The 20696-nt window shown below is 38.6% G+C and overlaps 1 protein-coding gene across 6 annotated transcripts in view; it reads right to left on the reverse strand.

Annotated features, from left to right (window-relative positions):
* LOC124170728 (inositol-3-phosphate synthase 1-B) overlaps positions 1-13595 on the reverse strand; it is a 33405-nt gene extending 19810 nt beyond the window's left edge. The window contains exons 1-2 of one of the 6 annotated variants that reach the window (XM_046549626.1): positions 13512-13595; positions 12306-12436 (exon numbers count right to left, since the gene is read on the reverse strand). In XM_046549626.1, the coding sequence (XP_046405582.1) occupies positions 12306-12422 (117 nt within the window). In that variant the 5' untranslated portion in view covers positions 12423-12436; positions 13512-13595. Of the gene's footprint in view, positions 1-12305; positions 12437-12504; positions 12655-12861; positions 12887-13087; positions 13347-13511 lie in introns of those variants that run through there. The other 5 variants (XM_046549622.1, XM_046549624.1, XM_046549625.1 and 2 more) reach the window with 5 other exon arrangements.
* Positions 13596-20696: the final 7101 nt, after the last annotated feature.

Raw genomic sequence — 20696 nt, forward strand, 5'->3', positions numbered from 1 at the left:
ATTTGGTTACTTTAAAATAACGGCAACCCGTGCCCCAAGGGCCCTAAGTACCGAGGACCCTCAATTGAGATTTTTGAGGCCGAAAAAGTGCTAATTCTATGTAAAACGTAAAAGTAAAGCCCTTTAGGGCCGATTTTTTGTTTGTTTTGACCTATCTCTAAGCGTTTACGAGATATTGTCCGTCGTAATGCAATCCACCCCCAAGGGCGCTACCCCGCACCGCGGCGCCGCTGAGGTACGGCCCGCACCACTTACTAGAGACTTCCCCTCCACCCCCTCCCCTCCCTCGGCACAGACTTTGCTCCTGCTGGCAATATTTGCATGCTAGTGGTACAGAATTGAATAGTTCCTCTTGTGTCATGATTTATGTTTTTAAAGCATACAACGTCAATCTTAACCCTTCAACGCCGTCCTATGTACTGTGCACCGACCCCTTAAACCTTAGTTTGTTGCCACCATACGACCGCGCACAATTACCGCATGCTTTGTTCAAAAGTGCTCTTTATGTACAAAATTTTATAAGTATTTGATACAATTGTGTTTGTGAATTATAAAGGAATGAAGGAAATGAGCAGGGCTTCCTGGGCCATAACAGTTGATAGAAATATTCTATGAAGAAGAAACGAGGCAGTCAGTTCACATTTGTAGATCAATGTGGAGAGATAGTTAGTTCTTATTTATAGTGCGCAAAGGATAGAATGTGCTAAGTTTTTTTAGGATATACGGAGAAAAGTGGTGAAAAAAACTAGTTTATCATGAACACACGTGGCGTTCATTTTAAGAATAGGCCAACAAGAAAAAGTATGAAATTAAGACTAAATTCGCACATTGAAGTGGTTGAAAAAGAAAGTGAAGAAATACTTGGCTCAAAGTTACTTACAGTGAGAGAAGTACTGTGTGTTTCTCTATAACCTGATGGGTTTGAAATGTATCAGACTTAGTGCGAGAAAAACAGAAAGAAATGCGTTTCATCCATGGAACAAAATGAGAATTCCTGTTATTACAGAAAATAAGGTGACTGAAATGTTAGAAACATTACACAATGAATGGATGAAGGTGCGACGACATAAAGAGAGAGTGGGAACTACCGTGGAGATTTAGAGAAGAGAATCTTTCGTAACAAAACTTGATGATTTGTTTGATATTGCAAGGGGCGGTGCAATTGAATTTTTGACGCTCGCAGTTAATCTCTCAGATAAATGTGCGTGGGATGAAGAAGTAAAATTCTAATGCAGTCAAATAGGAGCACGAAATGCAGTTATTGGTGGAATAGATTTCAATATGCTCAAGAAAAAAGAAAAAGTTGTGGTTTCCCGCTCCTTGTGTTGCATCTGCTCCCAACAGTGACTTTCAGATCCTAAAACTACGAAAGTGTTAACCTGGACATAGCGAAAGGAGTACAAAAGAGGTTTTCAAACCACTTGTGGTACCTGAATGAGGAGTTCATAGGCCTGTCATTCTTTGACGGATTCTTTTCTGGGCGTGAAAAGGAAAATGTGATACGCCATATGAGGACACGTGAGGGAAAATATGATCCACCAAAGATGGCATTCTATAAACGTAAAGACCTGAAAACGGTATCTATATCAAATGTTGTCACTACTAATTCCAGAAGGCTATTTGATGCATTGGAAATATGAACTGCATTCTTTGATGTGTCCACGCAAGAATGGTATGAACATCCTGATTACAAGAACGATTTGCAAATTATTCGGGGCCTTCAAGCGGTAGATGATTGTGCAGAGAGAGGGGTGAAACTAATTCAAGATTATTAGGCAGTCACGTTGATGGAAGAGGGCTTTCAAAATAAATTACTAACAATAAATGTGAATTTTCATCGTGGCACAGCCCCTAACGTGCGCAAATACACTTTAAATGCCAAACATAGGGGGTCAGTGAAATATTAGAAATACGAAAATGTATTTTGTTTTGGTTAATATGTACTGAAATTCATGGACAAGTGAAAATACGAGTAAATTGATCACTTTGATTGGAAGCATTGTCAAGGCAATTAAATTCTTTTTAACGCAAGCACATTTCTTCAAAGACTACATCTTGCAATCAGGAGCAAAGTCTGTGCCGAGGGAGGGGAGGGGGTGGAGGGGAAGTCTCTAGTAAGTGGTGCGGGCCGTACCTCAGCGGCGCCGCGGTGCGGGGTAGCGCCCTTGGGGGTGGATTGCATTACGACGGACAATATCTCGTAAACGCTTAGAGATAGGTCAAAACAAACAAAAAATCGGCCCTAAAGGGCTTTACTTTTACGTTTTACATAGAATTAGCACTTTTTCGGCCTCAAAAATCTCAATTGAGGGTCCTCGGTACTTAGGGCCCTTGGGGCACGGGTTGCCGTTATTTTAAAGTAACCAAATTTTAACACGTGAATATGAACCTCATTTGGATCATTTTGAGACTAGGAAAACATAACTTTTCTCAATTCTGAAAAATAAGGGCCGGCCTATTGCGCACCTACGCAAGAATTCATTTTGCAGAAATTTTCGCTAAAACCATAATCGCAATTAAGAATAAAAACACCATTTCACACTCTGCTTAGACTGACTGTATTACCGCCCACACAAAACGAACAACCTGCACCTGCAACGGCTTAGCCATTTTTTTCGCGCGAAATTTAAAAGACTTGACATTATCGCGAAGCGTAGGTGCGATAAACGAATGACGGTCTCCAAATTTTCGTGACGTTATCGTGAAATGACGTTAAACGGGGTGACATAGAACGAGGACTCACTGTAAAATGCTGACATATTTTAGAAAAAAATGACGTTTTTGTTCTTTAAAAATGCCCAATCCTTATTCCGAATTACCAAATTTAGAGAATTGATGCTTGTGAATTTACGTTCTCACAAGGTATATATAAATAATTTAAGCTATCATATGGGTTACTGTGCTTCTAAGTTTTTATACATGATATCTTAATTCTAAAGTGGTGCCAGTGGCAAGATGGATGCCGCACCCTCATATCATTCACGGAATCATTAAAGCAAGATAGAACATGGTCTAAATTTCATTGAATGATCATTCGGGTTTGCCCCTTGACTTATGGAGGATAGGCAAAATTGTGATTTCATAGGGGAGCCAATATGATGTAACGGCTCATTTACATTCTACTGTGTTCACCAAATAAACAGTATTTGTCATTACTTGTGACTCTTACTCCTACCTATAACATTAAAATCATGAAATTTAGTTAGATACAGTAAATTCCTGTTATTACGCGCCTCACTTTACCGCGGTTTCGGATATACCGCGGGTCTCACCATGTCCCCCGAAATGATTACATTGACCTTTTTTTTTGAGGTAGGTAACTTTGTGGCGAATTTTATCTCGGCGTGTCTACCGACGCATCGCAACGGCGCTACTTCAAGCGACTGTATTAACGCGGTTGGCAACGTATTCCATACATTGTTTCGCAGCCATAAAAAAAAACTTGGTAATTCCTGATCGGTCATTGTGCCTTGTGAACTCGAGCTGAAAAGTGTGTTGCACGGCTATAATAATTTTCGAGATTCAGGGAGATTGAGATAATTCTCTTTCGTACGTTCGCACCGCGGCGCTCAAACCAAGGTAGGTACTCAATGCCCACAGGCTTCGAGCATTTAATGATGAATGAGCTGTTTTACCTTTGTCTAAGGCTTAATATTAATATGAAAATTACCTTTTTACGAAAATTTTTATTGATTTTAGGGTAAAAACGATGTCTGCCAAAAGGAAAACTTACACAATTAAAGAAAAGTTGGGCATAATCGACAGAGTGAAACGCAGTGATTCAAAATCAAGTTTATTCAGGGAGTTTGGTGTTCCTGAAGGAACTATTCGTGGTTGGATGAAAGAAGAAGATAAATTACGATCATTTGTTGATCAAGTGGATGACGAAATAGGACTTGATAGAAAAAAGGCTAGATTGAGTGCTGCTGGTGATGTGGATGAATGTTTGTTTACGTGGTTTGTTCAGAAGCGCAGTGAAGGTGTTCCATCGTCCGGTCCACTTTTACAAGCACAGGCAATTAAATTAAATAAACAAATAGGTGGTGCTCATGATTTTGTTGCCTCTGCTGGCTGGCTATCGAGGTGGAAAATTCGCCACGGGGTAGCACAAGTTAACATGCAAGGAGAATCTCGTTCCAGTGACAGTGAAGCAGCTAGAGAATTCTGTGGGACTTTACGCAAGATGATTGATGAACGTGAGTACACTGAAAAGCAATTGTATAACTGCGATGAAACCGCTCTCTACTACAGATTGCTTCCAACAAAATCACTTGATATTAAGAAATCGGCAAATAAATCCGGAATAAAAATGAGCAAAGAAAGAGTGACTTTATTACTGGGCGCTAACAAATCATGAAGTCACAAGTTAAAACCTCTGTGTATTGGTAAAAATCGAAGTCCTCGGTGCTTTAAGCACGTTAATATGACAGCACTACCCATAAATTACAAATACAGTCAGAATGCCTGGATGACTCAAGACATTTTTTTATCTTGGTTCAATGAAGATTTTGTTCCATCGGTTAAGAGCCACTTAAGATCAAAAAAGTTAGAAGAGAAGGCACTACTTCTGTTAGATAACTGTCCGGCCCATCCGTCTTCTGAGCTCTTGATATCGAGGGATGGCAAAATAGTGGCTTCGTTTTTACGACAGCTCTTATTCAGCCCATGGACCAAGGGATAATCAGAGCATTTAACCTCTTCCCTACGCAGGGCGTGATTTCACGGCCTGAATTTTCTGATGCTTAAGAAGGAAGGCCGGCTTTTCACGGCTTGAATTATTTGAAGCAAAAGGCCAAAGGCCGTGTTTTCACGGTTTCGCGGTCAAGAATGCCAAGTGGGTCCCAACCGCCACTAGGGTCCCTCGGCGCGAGAGGTCCGACCCTTTCCTATTGTCCGTGTGGGGATTACCTCGGCCCATTCCGGCTCTCAGTGTCCAACTCAAGGAAGGTGCTCGTGGTCACTTATTTGTTTATAAGTTAAAATAACTAAAAACGTTCATGTTGCAGTAATTGAAAATCAATGCGAGGAGTTACATTCTGTATGTTCTGCTGATTGGTTCCAAATTTTAAACGGAATTCTAGCGTTCATATTAACGGAGTTGATCATCACCTAGAAACAATTTTTGGAGATGCTAAGGTAAGATGTTTAATTGTTATTTTTATAACTTACTAGCAAGTTTATAGGAGCGATATTGTAATGATTTACATCTAAAAATATACGTTACTCTGTTAGCTACATTCTAAGTGTACATTTGCGGTGAAATTCGATAGAATATCCGATTTGACTTCTATGAAAAAAAGCCCTCGTAATGTAATAAAATATGATTCTCTCAGTTCCTTGTCGTGAGCCAAAATTACATAACAGAGGCTATTTTTAATAAAATCTTACCAACCTTTGAATACAAAGGTATTATAAACTAATTTCGCTGTAAATACTGATATGCATTAGCATATCCTAAAAATTCGTAAATTTAATGTACCAATGGGGAATGTTTTACGTAGACACATATTGTGAGAAGCATTCCATACCATTGCAAGAATAAGAACTGCTTTACCCAGGTAATTACTCTCATATCTTGGTTTTCTGGTCAGGATCCATTAAGGTGGTCTGCCCTGAGCACCTCACGGGCTTATTTCGGGACACATTAGCGCATTAAAACTTTTTGTCCTCCAACTGGCACACCTAAGAGTATATTGGTGTAAGTATTCTCCTACTGAAATATGTACGTGGGAGATGATAACCTAACTCTTCTCGGAATAGCTCATTTTCTTTTCAAAATTTTCTTGGCGTGTATTCAAATTTAGCCGTTAACTATCTGTACGCATTCCACTACCTATACCAGGGATGGTTTCTGTAGAACCCTGCTGTGCGATGCAGCCCATACCATGAATGAAAGAGAACTTCTCGACCCAGGTAATTATCTCATATCTTGGTTCTCTGGTCAAGATCCAGGTGGTCTGCCCTGTGCCCCTCACGGGCTTATTTCGGGATACATTATAGCGTTAATGTTTTCTTGGAAAAACTTATTATCCTCCAACTGGAACACCCAAGAGTATATTGGTGTAAGTATTCTCCTACTGAAATATGTATGTGGAAGATGATAACCTCACTATTCTCGGAAAAGCTCATTTGGCTATGATATAGTCCAGTTTTGCTGAAAACCCTAAAAATAACCGTAGAAATTCGTTTAAAAGTTCTACAGGCATTGCAAAATGAAAGGAATACATTGATGAAGTGACATTAAATGCAACAGTAACAATTAAAAATAATTGAAATTGCACTGGCAACAATAAACTGACCGCAAAAGTACGCCGGGATGGGCTGCCTTCGGGGAAAATGGTCGAGGATTATGTTTGCCCAGTTGCCGGGGAAAGGGTCCAGGGGCCGTATTCTGTAACTCCAAACCGATCGGTGCGGCACCGATTCGTCGGGTGCGACGTCACACCGACTCCCGGTATGAAGTCGTGCGATTCTGTACGAACCCGGTCGGTGCGGCACCGACGAGAGGACGGGAGATCGTCGGTAGCCGTACCGACCACCGACTAGTGGGTTTCATGAATTCCCCGCTGCGCATTGTACGTTTTATTTTGTTTTTACCTCATCACCGAGTAAATAATGAGGTTTTCTCCAATGTTATCTTTTTCTGCCCCTTCGAATACGCCTCTATAATTCACTGTGTCATCATCTATATTAATTACCTTGACAGAAATATAAGATAATGGTTAATAAAAATGAGGTTTGCTAACATATAATGACTTTCTCTCATTTATGTTACCGCACTTTCACTCGCTTGTAATAGGCTTTATTTCTCTCTATCATCATTTATTTGTTCCTTTGACATAAAAAAGATATTTTTGATTAAATATGAGTTTGCCGCAATGTTATCACTTTATATCACTCTGAATAGGCGACTGTTATTTCACTCAATCATCAATTTGGCGTTTCTCTCGGCATAGAAATAAGATCTTTTTATTTAAGTATGAAGTTTGCCACAACGGTATCAGTTTCTTTCATTTGTAACGGGCAACTATATTTCATTTCATCGTCAGCCATTGATTCCCTTGACGATAAAAGAAGATATTTGTTAATAAGTATGAGGTTTACCGCAATATTATCATTTTCTCTCACTTGGAATGCGCAACTTATACATATGTAATTCACCCAATCACAATTTATTTACTTCCTCGTCATTACACTTCTTTTAATTGCACCCAGCTCCATATTTTTATAACAATTTCCTAACTTGTTCCTCTAATATTACATTTGCATTTGAATCCTACGTTCACGTTCCATGGTATGCTATTTTCGTCTGCTACGGTGCCAATGGCATAACCATGGGCATAACCTTCCGTTGATAACATTTATACGGAACTTACTTAATGACAACTATATTACCAAATCATGAATAAATAGCATTATACGGAACCAATATTTAAAAAAAAGAAACTACGATCTCAAGGATAGTTTCAATAATTCATTCCAGCAACAACAATCTCCATCACATACAAACTTTATTGTGATGTTGTAATATTGTTTCCTTGGATTCTGTAGGTACAGCATTACTACCACACATTATATAAGCATTGTTAACAACTTATCCAATATCGTTTATCTTAATCTAGCAATAAGTCGTAATTTCCGCAAATAAAAAGATTGAGAATGACGACAACAAACTGTGCCAATGAGTCTTCACTTGTTTTTACCCTTCTTTCATTGGTGGAGACACGTGAAACTTCGGATGTATTCGGATTTTCCCTGTTTGGGAAGGAAGGGGAACCGTACCGACTGGTTTGAAACCGACGACCTTACAGAATCGCTGAAAGTGTCGTCGTCGGTGCGGAATCCGTTGTCGGTACGGGTTGATGTCCAGTCGGTGGGCTTGGAAGGGAAACCGACCGGTGCGGCACCGACGAAATACAGAATACGGCCCCAGGACCCCACTAGGAAAGGTCATTAAGGGGAGGAAGCGACTACCTGCACAGTCCCAAGCCGTGAAAAAACTCCGTACGGGGCGAAAAATAAATTCTCAAACCCATCGTATAGCCAAAATCAACCTCCCGTAAAGGAGCTCGGCGCGAAAAGGTTAAAGCCCACTATCGGCGGGAATTGCTCACTAGTGTCATAAATTCAGAACTGCAGGTACAAGAATATCTGAAAACAGTCACCCTGAAGAACATGGCTTATAATATTGGATTGGCATGGAAGAAAATAACTTCAGCTACAATCCTAAATTGCTGGTCAAAGTGCGAGTATACAGCGGGCGATAGCATGGAAGACGAAGACGAGTTTTTGGGTTTCACAGAAGAGGACGCACGTGAAGCTTCAGATGTTCTTTCTAATAAACTATTTGTGAGTGATCTCGAGGCCTGGGTTCGCGAAGACGAGGAAACTCCTGTATCTGCTTATAAAAGTGACGAAGAAATTGTGGCTGCAGTCCTGAGCCGCCCAAAAACAGCTGCATCAGCGTAAGATGAGAGCGAGAATGAAGAAGACGAATGTGAGGTCGAGATGCCAAAAATTGGCCATTTATTACATAATATAAGTGAATTGATGAATTGGTTGGAGGGACAAAGTGATTGCGATAGTATTCATCTGTTGCACTTGCAAAGCATAAAAAATTACATGACAAAGAAACGCCATCAACTATCGCGGCAAAAGAAAATATCAGAGTACTTTAGTAACTCCCGTTTAAGTAGAGCGTCTAAATCATAAAATAAATATTTTAATGATGTATTACGCTAATAAATTGGCTATAAAAATTACCTTTAAGGGTTTTTTTATTGCTTCCCACATAGTTTCCCGTAATAACGTGGTTGTCCGATAACGCGGGTGTAAACTATGTCCCCCTAGACCCGCGTTATAACCGAATTTTACTGTAATTGCAGTTTTCAACATTCCCTCAGAAACTGAAAGCAAATCCAACTCCAAAATGCACCAAGTAACAAGCCATGAAGAGTTCGACAATATCAACTGCAATGCGGACTGCAATGGCACCAATGAAAACTGTGAAGATGACTTTGATGAAACAATGTTATGTTGGCAACAAGGTGAAGCTAAAGGTGAGGATAGAATGAAGATGACATTGCAATTGAGTGTAGCAGAGTGACATCTCAGAATGTAAAGAGGTTCACCGAGGGGTCATGATTCTTCTTTATGCAAGAGGGCAACGAAGGTAGCCCAATGCCGTCATTAATTTTCTTTGCCCACTTCATTCGTCTGGCGAGGATGACGAGATGCAGCAGAGTACATTACACAAGTTCCTTGAACGAGGGGATACAATTTGAACAGAAAATACTTGCATGTTTATAAGTAATTGAAATATTTAGGAATCACATATTCTTTACTAATTAACCAAGAATTTTTGCTCAATAGGAGTTCGTGAAAGACAATTATCCAGTATCGCAAGACGCTGTGAAAAATATTTTCAACTAAGGTTAACAGAATTCTTCAAAAATGTTAATAAATCAACTATTGTTGCCGATTTATTGAGCAAATTTACGCCCAAATAGAGGATAGTTTGCCTAATTGGGGCAGCGGCTTAATTTGGGCAGACAGAGCCTGTCCCGATGTGTCCCAATCAACCAGAATATACTGTAGTAGGAACATTTTATGCCTTAGTTTAAACATTAATTTATTGCTGAAGTCCTCTATCACTATCTAGGGGTCATGATTCTTCTTAATGCAAGAGGGCAATGAAGGTAGCCCAATGTCGTCATTAATTTTCTTTGCCGACTTAGTTCGTGTGGCGAGGATGACAAGATGCAGCAGAGTACATCACACAAGTTCCTCGGACGAGGAGATACAATTTGAACAGTAAGTACTTGCATATTTATAAGCAAATGAAATATCTCGGAACCACATATTCTTAACTAATTAAACATGAAGTTTTCTTTGATAGGACTTCGTAAAAGGCATTTATCCAACGCTGCCAAATGCTGTTAAAAATTATTTCATCACAGATGACCAGAATTCTTTAAAAATGTAAATAAATTAACTGTTCTCAATGATTCATTGAGCAAATTAATAGTTCAATAAACATTCTTTAGTCTTATTTATATCATTTGAATGTTTGTTAATACCCATAAATGGAATAGTTCGCCTAATCGGGGCAGCTGCAAAATTGGGACAAAGTGCACCTCTCCCGATGTGTGTCACTTAACTGGACTCTTCTGTACTACCATAAACAGTTAATCTTGCCTTAAAAAATTTCAGGAGATCATCGTTCTAATTTGCTATCAACGGGATTTCATTATATCCATAATAAAGGTTGTTGCCCCATACGTCACACCATTGCCAGCTAATATTCCATAAATCATCTTTATTAAATCAGGAGATCTGTAATAATTAACAGTTGTACCACTCCTTCCATTTAACGGCTGTTAATTGAAAGATATTAAGATCAACATTAGAACTATGTGGTGATGGCCGTGCGTGAAAACATCTGATGATAAGGTAAGGAACAGCTAAGTAGCAAATATGGCCGTTTTTTCTTTATAAAAGAGGAAATAATTCCCCTAGCGACATTAGAATAGTTTGTAATAGCAGGTATTTCACACCATCTGTACTCATTGTATGTGGGGAAATAAATATTGGTGATCGTAGGAAAGTCCAAGCGACCAGAGACACATGCATACGCAAGATATACACATATATATTATATGCGAGATTTCTTTACATACGTGATCATTTAAGCCAGTTTTACTTTAGTAAATAACAATAGGGTGGTTTCCTATTATTTTTTTATTGCCTAAATCGAAAGATTATTACTCCTGGAGTGCACATTTCACGCTCATAGATTTTCGAATGGCAATATCTATTTTTCGCGATTAAACGAAGAGTGAAAATTTTCAAGTGTGCAAAAACGTGACAGCTTAGTATGAATGCTGGGAAAAGCCCACGTGACATTATTCTGCTTTCCCCTGCGCCGAGTGTGGTGACCTTGGGGCGAGGATATGTGTGCCGCTGCTAGCAGGTAGCAAAGTACCCTGCTAGCAGAGAGCGCTTGGCTGAAATAAGGATTATTAATACCTTATCAGATGAAGGAAACTTTCCGAACATAGGCAGTTTTAGTAGGTGATTATTAGGAGATGTTTCCCTGAGCTCTGTGCCTCATGCATGCATTCGTAATCTCAGACGATATAAATCTCGTATCTACTCAAATAGAAACTAGGTCCCTGTGACGTCACGTGGAGTGACATCGCATGGGTGCCAATCTAGCCTATTTCAAATGCGGTTAAAATTGACCATTAACATTCGTCTAAACTGGGGTTTCTAAAACCAAATAATTTGTATATAATGAATTCACTAATTATAGTATTCTACCGATTAAGGTAGGTTTCCATGGAGTACTCAAGAAGTGATCTGGGAACCTCCCTTTCCTTCCAGCACTGCCTTCTTTAATTCACAGTAAGGCCTACTCTCTTTCAATCTATCTAAAAATCCTATTCTTTTCCTTCCCTCCCACTAATGGTGGGTAACAAATCGCAATCAATGCATTTCGTTTTCTTTGATGAAAGAAACTACCCTATTGGTGACAAATACTTCAAATATATCTACAATCAAAGCTAGCCTATCATTTCTTCCGCCTTCACTGGTGTTCTTTTAATCAAAGTATAACCAAAAAGTATAAAATTGACCATTGTCATTCATCTAAACTGGGATTTCTAAAACCAAATAATTTGTATATAATGAATACACTAATGGAGGGTAATTAATTGCATTCAATGCCTTTCATTTTATTTGATGAAGGAAACTACCCTATTTAGTGAGTCTGGAATTCAGACCCAGCACTCACCCCACAGTCAGTCAAAGGCGTGTCAATAAAACACATTCAGTTCCTGGCTGACCCCTGGGCCACTATACAAAATTATAATTTCAGCTTGTAGGTATCCAAAGGCTTTGCCCATGCTTTGACAATGAGACCCTTAATTCAAACAAGCACTCAGGAAATTATAGTTCCCCAAATCACAATCAATGCTTTTTGATGCCTAATTCCACATTTGACTAGGTTATCATGATTACCGACCAATTTTATTTTAAATATTAAGATTTTCACAACTTCCATTTCCGTGCTTTAGTACGAAGTCCACACGAATGTGACCTCTACGAACAACATTACATGAATAAATAATGGGAGCAAGCAAGGTTATAGTGGGATTGAGTAAAGTAAAATGCATCAAGGAGCACAGAAGAGTATGTGACCAAGAAAGATACAACGGAAATGCATAAAGGGAAAATATATTAGTTTCCACACACTGTCCATACTCTCCCTTCAACATCCCACACACACACTACGTGCAACTTACCACTAACTTTCCTCTAAGTTTACTGACTTTTGTCATCTGGTACACATACTTAGAATCTATATAATCGTCGTTGTATGTTACATAGGGGGTGTCCACATATACCATCTCTTTTTGCATGGCTATGCGATGACCTGAAATTAGAAAAATTATATAACACTAACCCAGCTTGTATAGTAGGTACGGATGGCATGCACATCACCTAGAAGGTAATAGTAACAATATGAACGCATCATTCGTATTAATTCAAGAATATTTTCCTCCTGATTCAGGTTATTTCTTTTCATGGCAGTATTCTTATCCGCATAGGCGTTAAAATAGAATAACATCTAAAGACAAAAAGCCGACAGAATATTATGAACCAAGTCTTCACAATTCCAACTCCACAATTATGTTCAACAAGATTTTTTCCGCTAATTGCCGTCGAATGGCTCAAATTCAACAGGCATAATGCATAATGAAATCCAAAAGCCGCACGTGACTAACAGCTGAGCGTATACTTTAAGTATACGAATTAAAAAATGCAAACTAAAGCGTAACTTCAATTCATATCAAATACCTAACATAGGATAATGATACTAGTATAAAATCCTTCGCAGTCCATTAATGAACTGAAAAGATGAAGAGCGACAGTTTTTAAAGTTTCCGGGTACGTTTATTTCGCGAATGCCTGAAGCACGTGGAAAGAGCAAAAATCAGAACAAAATATGCAAGAGCAAACGTTAACAACTTATTTCTAAAATTTCCTACATTTTCTAACATGTGACAAAATAAAAATTACTAACACTGCTTATAGACAACAATAACAGGCGTACTCGAAAGGTAAATCGAGTACTTACTGCATCGACTAACCTAAACAAGTCCTCACTATTGTCTCGTATTTCATCTCATATAAATTAACTTGAGATAGTTAAAATCTTCTTTATCCAGTTCTATCTTTCATTTAACCAAACTCCGATACATCTCTGACAGTCTCTGACCCTATATTTCAATATTTTCCACGGTCCCACCGTCCAACTGCAAGGAGGAACGCGAAAACACATGGGAAGTAGCGCAAATAGCGGAGTTAGCGGGTCATGTCAAAAAGTATCTTCGCCATCACGGTAGAACTCAGCTTTTCAATGATCACCTCTGACGCTGATTAGATGTCATGGGACAATTTTTGTCCCTCTTTAAATTAATAATCTCGAAAAAAACATGAAATTTTACCTTAAAATGGCTCTCACGTCTCCCCTTTACTTTGAACCTAAACGCCTATACTATCTGCCACAGTATCCGTTTCTCGCGTTACGATTTTCCGGGTGTTAATTTGTACTGTTGGTATCCCTTGTATTATGTAATAGCTGTTCGTTACTCTTTTATTTAGCTGTTACATAATCATGGTAGGAATTTCAAACCCACATTCAAAGCAGTACATTCAGATATACTGCAGCTTCGCGGTAAATTCAGCGAAATATTCGCAAAAATACGATGAGGAGGGATGTAATTTCATTTTCAGGGCCTTCATCACATTAAGGTAAACTTACCATAATCGGTAGAATACTTCAATAATAATTATTGCACAACGAGCATTCTTCAAGATAAATTGTCCCGTAAGAAATATATTTAAAGTAACAACCCTAGCAAACGCATGTTAAACATCTTCTGAAGGGGACAATTGGTTTCTTTTGAGCTTTAATAGTGACTTTTGAGAGAACACATGATTAGTGCAGTGATACACCCTCATTACAATGATGGCAGTATTTAAGGTTAACATACCCTGAATGTATGTTCTATCATAGTCTATTCTGTTCCTCAAAAAGGACAAATAAATATTCAACCAGAATTTTGCTGAAGCAGGTATTTATGTACCTATTTACTCTCAGCTTATGCACCTTTCTTTATGAATGCTGTCATACAATGGTGTAAATGTTCCTCTTCTTGTTGGTGAATATCATCTCTACATCTAATTTTGTCTCTTCCAGCACCTTTATGAATACTGTGTTTTCTCATGTTTATAGTCAATCATTGTTCCTGAGTGATGATATGAAACCTTTATAGTGTTTACTCATTTAATAGGTAAATGTAAAATTAATGTCTTTGGCATTTAAAATAAATTCATTCAAAAGCATTAGTGATTCTGGCTGAGAATTTTGAAGCGTTAAATGGCATATTAAGCTTTAATCCTTCAGCTGCTGTACAAGGGCATACCCAGGATCATAACTAGGGAGGGGGGCAAACCATATATGGTATAGGGGGGAGGCAAACCAAGTTGTGACATTAGTTTATTAGATTACTTCCTTGAAAAAATAGTCATATTTTAGTTACATATCTTAAACTACACTAAATACATACCTTTTGTGGGTTTAAAGAAATTTTTTTGAATGCTTTCGTTTCAATTCAGTACTGATTTTGGTTAAAGACTTTTGCATTCTTTGTTTCTAGGGGGGCCAGCAGCCCCTCGCTGGGTATGCCCATGCTGCAGTAGCTAGATCGCAAGTCTTCCAAAAGTCTTCTGTGCGTGAAAATATTCCAAGGAGGTCGGAACATCTCTGCCACCCACATAGCACTGACATCTCCCGCAAGTCTCAAATGTCTGAGAGACGTCTCCTATTGCAAGAGGAGCAGAGCAGGTAAATGGCCGTTGTGATCCCCTATCAACCCTTTTCCTGAGGGTGTTGAGCATAGAAATTCTGGCATGGAGGAGCAAAATAAGCTGATTAACTGTATTCAACCTATAAATTTTGCCTCTACAAACAACTTATACAAATGGTGTGAGTCACCTGAAATGTAGGCAAGTAGGGCTGTTCGCACAGGGCATAGACGGCCCAATTTATGCCAAGATTTGGGTGGGTGGGGAATGACAAATTAGGGGAGGATTTCAGGGGCGATCCAGAATATTTTCTGGGGGGGCCCGAAGGTCTGACAGGTCTTCTCATACTTGAGATTAAAAACAAAATACAACAATTACAATAGAGAATATTCTTTTTATTTTGATATGAAAATTATTACTATGAAATTAAATGATTGAGGCTCTGTATAATACACAAAATAAAATGAACATAATGGTAACCGTATTAAAAATCTTTTCTATTTTTTTAGTATCTGGGGGGAGGGCCTAAATCTGCCTATGGTGGATTTTAAAAATGTATGCAATGAATTTATTGATGAGGCAGAGCTGTTGGTTTTTGGGGAGAAAGAGCCTTCATCCTTGGAGAGGAGACGGTCACCCCTGTAGGAAAGAGCAATAATGTGGTCTAAATAAGTGGCGGATACAGATACAGGGGGCACACGCCCCCCCCCCCTCCCTTGTGGGGCCACCCGTATTGCCGAACATTGCAGAACCACAATTTTTTTACTTTTTTTATGTAATAAATTGCACTATCTTGCATTTTTACATAATCACTTCAATTAAAACCTTCTTAAACTTTGTAAGTGACTTGATTATTTTTTATTGCAATAGAAGTAGAGGTAACTCAAGGTATCTTTTGCGCTCCCCCTTGAGTGTTTTCTGTATCCGCTACTGGTCTAGATTGCCCTGGAAAGAAGTATGTATTGTGTTTCACTCAAATATGAAATCCTTTCAGGCTAGTCGTGGTGGAAATGCGATATATCCATGATAAAATATAAACTACAAATGGTAATTTCCACACAAATATAAAACTCAATCACCAACCATGGCTTCCGCATTCTATGACACCTTTAAAATGACATAGAATGTCGAAACAAAGGTCAGTAGTGGAGTTTTATATTAAAGTGTGGAAATTACCACTTTTAGTTTATATTAAATCATGGATTTTATCATGGGTGTATCATTCGAAGTTCCTCTTTGAATGCAATCTGATAAGCCATTTCTTAATTTGGAGCTCAGCGTCCAGGAAGGACCACAACCACTACATGCATGTGATTCTAAATATGCAGGTGTACTAAGGCCAGCTTAGCAAGGACAAAAACCTCACGGCGATCAAAAGGGCAATTGCTGGCTTGACCCCGATGCTCAGTATGCATAGGGACTGCAAAAGCATGGCCTATCGATCCTTTTGGCTAGGGGAGTTTCTAGCAAGAAGGGTCAGAAAAGTTGCCACTGGGGTAACTGGCTTGTCGTCACTTAACATTCATAGCAATGCCACTTTTTGATCCTTCGATGTTGGCTCTTCCAATCATTGCGAAGCAGAATTCGCCAAACGTTGGATTGCTCACCCACCAATAGGTAACGTAAGCTGGGATTAGACTGTCATGAGACTGGTTAGTTTTACCCTACTGAAGACCAGTAGTTGTGATAGTTATCCTGATCAGTTCGAAAGGAACTAAAGGTTCAGACATTTGGTTCAAGTACTCGGTCGAGTGGAAATTGCAGGATGCTACAATCCTTGGGATTATGCCTGGACACCTCTAACCCTTTCCTGCTAGCACCTACAATTGGAAAATGTTTTCTGTGCTACGAGTAGCATGAGAATATTTTAAACCTCTCTGTATGGAGCTCTTTTGTTTTTAGATGGAGTTATTCTGGTATTTTCATCCCTCAGATTTGGGACCCAGCTCAATGGGGTGGCCGTCCCTTACCCTAGCCACTGACTACACCCTCTTACCCTATCATAGCATTAATCCACAGTCAACTCATTGCGCCACCAGTATTTTTTTCAACCAATCATTGTATTTGGTTTTCAATAATTTACTCTTCTAAAAGAATTACCTACTAATATTTTTTAAGTATTGTGGAATTTTAAACGGGTTTCTGACATAAATAACAACAAAGTTAGTACATACAAGGTAGTAGGCTATAAGTCCTGAAGTCCGTTATTTTTAACACTAAAATTTAATTTAAAAATTGCTTACGCATAGAACAAAACGAAGAATTTATTTAAAAGTATTAAAAAATGTAGTATGCAACAAAATATATCATTGAAAAAACTATTGACATTATAACCACTTTGCAACAGATTCCTGCGTTGAGGATGATTGTAAATGAGTGGGAGGGTCAGGCTTAAATGCCGAGGAGTGGCCCTAAGGTCTCGCTAAGCTGGGTCTCAAGTAGGTCCTGAATGCATTTGACAATTGCTACCTCAGCGGTCACTTTGCTTCCCTCGAGTCAGCCGGAACCAACATCCGGTTGTTTGCATTGAAAAATCCGCGTCAGCTATACCAGACGTCAGGTCTTCTGCATATGAAAATGCCTGTCGGTTCCACCCCATGTCTGGCACGAAAGGGCTAAAGACTGTTTTACACAGAGCACATGACTGCATTATGTGATGTGTACAAAGGCGCAGTCAATATTGCATCGTATAAGGCGATGAATTGCCAGAATACATGTACGTGAGATGGCAAAATAGCCTGTTCTGATTTCATATGTGAATCCGTGCAATTTCACACCATGATAAGAAATTAATGCTTCTCTAGCCTGCACAATAGGGTGGTTTCCTATTTTTTTTAATTGCCTAAATCAAAAGATCATAACTCCTGGAGTATGCATTTCACGCTTTTAGATTTTTAAATGACGATATCTATTTTTTGCAATTAAATGAAAAGTGAAAATTTTCAAGCGCGTGAAAACGCGACGGCTAAGTATGAATGCTGGGAAAAGAGCCTATGTGACATCATTCTAATTCCAGCTGCTGCCGAGTGAGGCCACCTTGGTGCGAGGCTATGAGCGCCGATACGATGCAGGCTGCTAGCAGGTAGCAGAGTACCCTGCCAGCAGGTAGTGCTTGGCTTATGTAAGGATTATTAATACCCTATCAAACAAAGGAAACTTTCCAAACATAGGCAATTTTAATAGGTGATCATTAAGAAATGTTTCCCTGCCTCTGTGCCACATGCATGTATTGGTAATCTCAGACGATGAAAAACTCCTATCTACTCGTACAACATCTAGGTCCCTGTGACATCATGTGGAGTGGCATCGCATGGGTGCCAATTTGGCCATTTTCAAGTGAGGTTAAAATTGACGATTGTCATTCGTCTAAACTGGGATTTCTAAAACCATCTCATTTGTATATTATGAATACGCTAATGTTGGGTAATGAATCTCAATCAATGCCTTTCATTTTCTTTGATGAAGGAAACTACCCTATTATGTGCTTCGTGTCAAGTGGCCTTAAGGCAGACTGCCCTCTAGCTGATGAGGCAATGGTGATTTATGGAGACCTAAGATCCAGCACGCTCAAGAAACTTTTCTCGCTCTTGGTCAACACACCTTGCTCGGGGGTTAGTCGGCATTTGTGCCCACTTTTTAAATGGGGAAACCCGGGCTCCTAGGGTGTATCCAGTGCCGACGGGATGCCTCCCCAAAGCGGTCGAACATGGGTGACCAACTGAGGATGACACTGGGTCTCAGAATTGTCTGTAGACGACTTAGGTACCAAATGGGGTGTTGTACTCGTTAGAGCAGCTGCCATGCTGCGATCTATTGAGATTCAGCCTAGCTTGGGGGTAATTTGGAAATAAAAGACTTGTAAATACAATTGCTGATGACAGCCTTCCAAATTCATGTCGCTTCCACCACAGTGCCATTCAACTAGACTGTCCGATGTCTCTGGACTCACACTCACCAGCAATCTATCATAGGATCACCATGTACTTGATGTATGTAACAAAGGAAATAAAGTTCTATAATTATTATAACTACAAAAGAAAATCTTCCAGTTTCCACTAGAACTACGCTTGTTAGTTGTGTTAACTTCCCCATTACTGATTACCATTCATTATTTTTAAGTGACTTATATAGTGTACTCAAAAAGTGTATGCAATGGCTAATCAACTCCTGTGTAAGATTCATATTTGACTTACTTAAGGATGAAAATTTGTCCAAGTTCTTGACTTGAATTGGTTACCTCTGCATTACTGAAGCAATTACTTCCTGGGATCATTTCTTCTCTTCATATTCCAAAACAGCCTATGCAAACTAGTTATCCATTACAAGAATGTGACTCCGATGTTCACCCATTCTAATTCTGACCCCCTTCAAATTCCTCGAACCAGCACCAGTATATATTTCAACTCTTTTAAACTTAACGCTTGTAGATTATGGAATTCCCTACCACTAAATAAAAAATCATCACAATCTCTTCAATCCTTTAAAAAAAGATTGAACTGTCATTTGAAGATCAGGATTTAAGCTATCATTTTTATTTTTTGTCGTCAGCAAAACTTTCTATTCATCTAAGTGTTTATTACAATTTCTTAAAACTTTTAATTTTATTTTTTGATGCTGAAAAGTTTGTGTTGTCAAAACATTTTTTCTTGTGACGCCTTGCTATGAATTCTTTAAAACAGACAAAAATTATTTTTTGTATCGCTGATTGGAATATTTTGTTGAAATGATATTTGTTTTTAAAGCAGAATATGATATGTAACTTCTTTTCTTTGGTCTTAGAGGTTATCCTAGACCATACTAAACATTCATTCTCCCTGTACTGTGTAACATGTAGTTTGAATGTTAGGCAAAGAATTTTGACCAAGTGTTATAGTCTTAATGTTGACATGGGATGTATAATAGCTACATCTTGGAGCAATGAAAGAGCCATGCCATATTTGCCTCTTTGACATTTCCAAACCCAACTCAGCACTGACAATAAGTGCGCTCACTCATCAATACAACCTAAGGCATCTGCATGGTCAGATTCCAATGCACAAGGGCCAAGGTACACATCGGAGAAGTATGTACAGCTGATAAATTGGTTTAAACCATTGGTAGAAATGAAAACATAACAAAACACACTTTTTCATACCATTGGTAGAAATGAAAACATTACACACATTTTCATACCACTCATAAAAAAATATTAGGTGTATTTCACATAATCGTATGGAAAAATATCTGTTGCACTCGAGGAATTATGTATTGAAGGCTAACTGTAAAAAAAAACTTATGAATAAATCAATTTACAATTATCCTATTCACTTTTTCATCAAAGTCAACAAGGACCACTGCCAAGGGATTCCATTTGCAGACATGCCAATCACATCCCAAGCACAAAGGTGAGTTTTTTTTGGGCTCGCCACCAGGCAAGAAAATTTAAGGCAGCTGTCAAGTTAGAGCCTGAATCATCAGCTGCCTTCAATTTTCTTAGCCAGTGGTGGGCGGGAGAAAAATTAATCAACAAAACAATGAGATTTTAGATTTTAAGAGCAGGTACAAATAAAGGGTAGTGAAATAAATCCCATAGTTTTAAATAAAAATCTTTTAATTGATTTTAAACTAAGTCATATTACAAGGCAAAAATTTAAAAAGATCATGAATACATGTGAAGCCCTAAATCAACATCATTGCAAAGATATAAAACACATTCATCCAAATTTGAAAATAACAATTGCACAAATATGTACTTTTATATTAATTTTATACAAACAGTATCTTCAAAACAAATTCCCTTTGAATGAGACTAGATCATGTGATGACACTAGATGAGTAAATGA

The sequence above is a fragment of the Ischnura elegans genome, chromosome X, assembly GCF_921293095.1.
Source record: "Ischnura elegans chromosome X, ioIscEleg1.1, whole genome shotgun sequence".
NCBI lineage: Eukaryota > Metazoa > Arthropoda > Insecta > Odonata > Coenagrionidae > Ischnura > Ischnura elegans.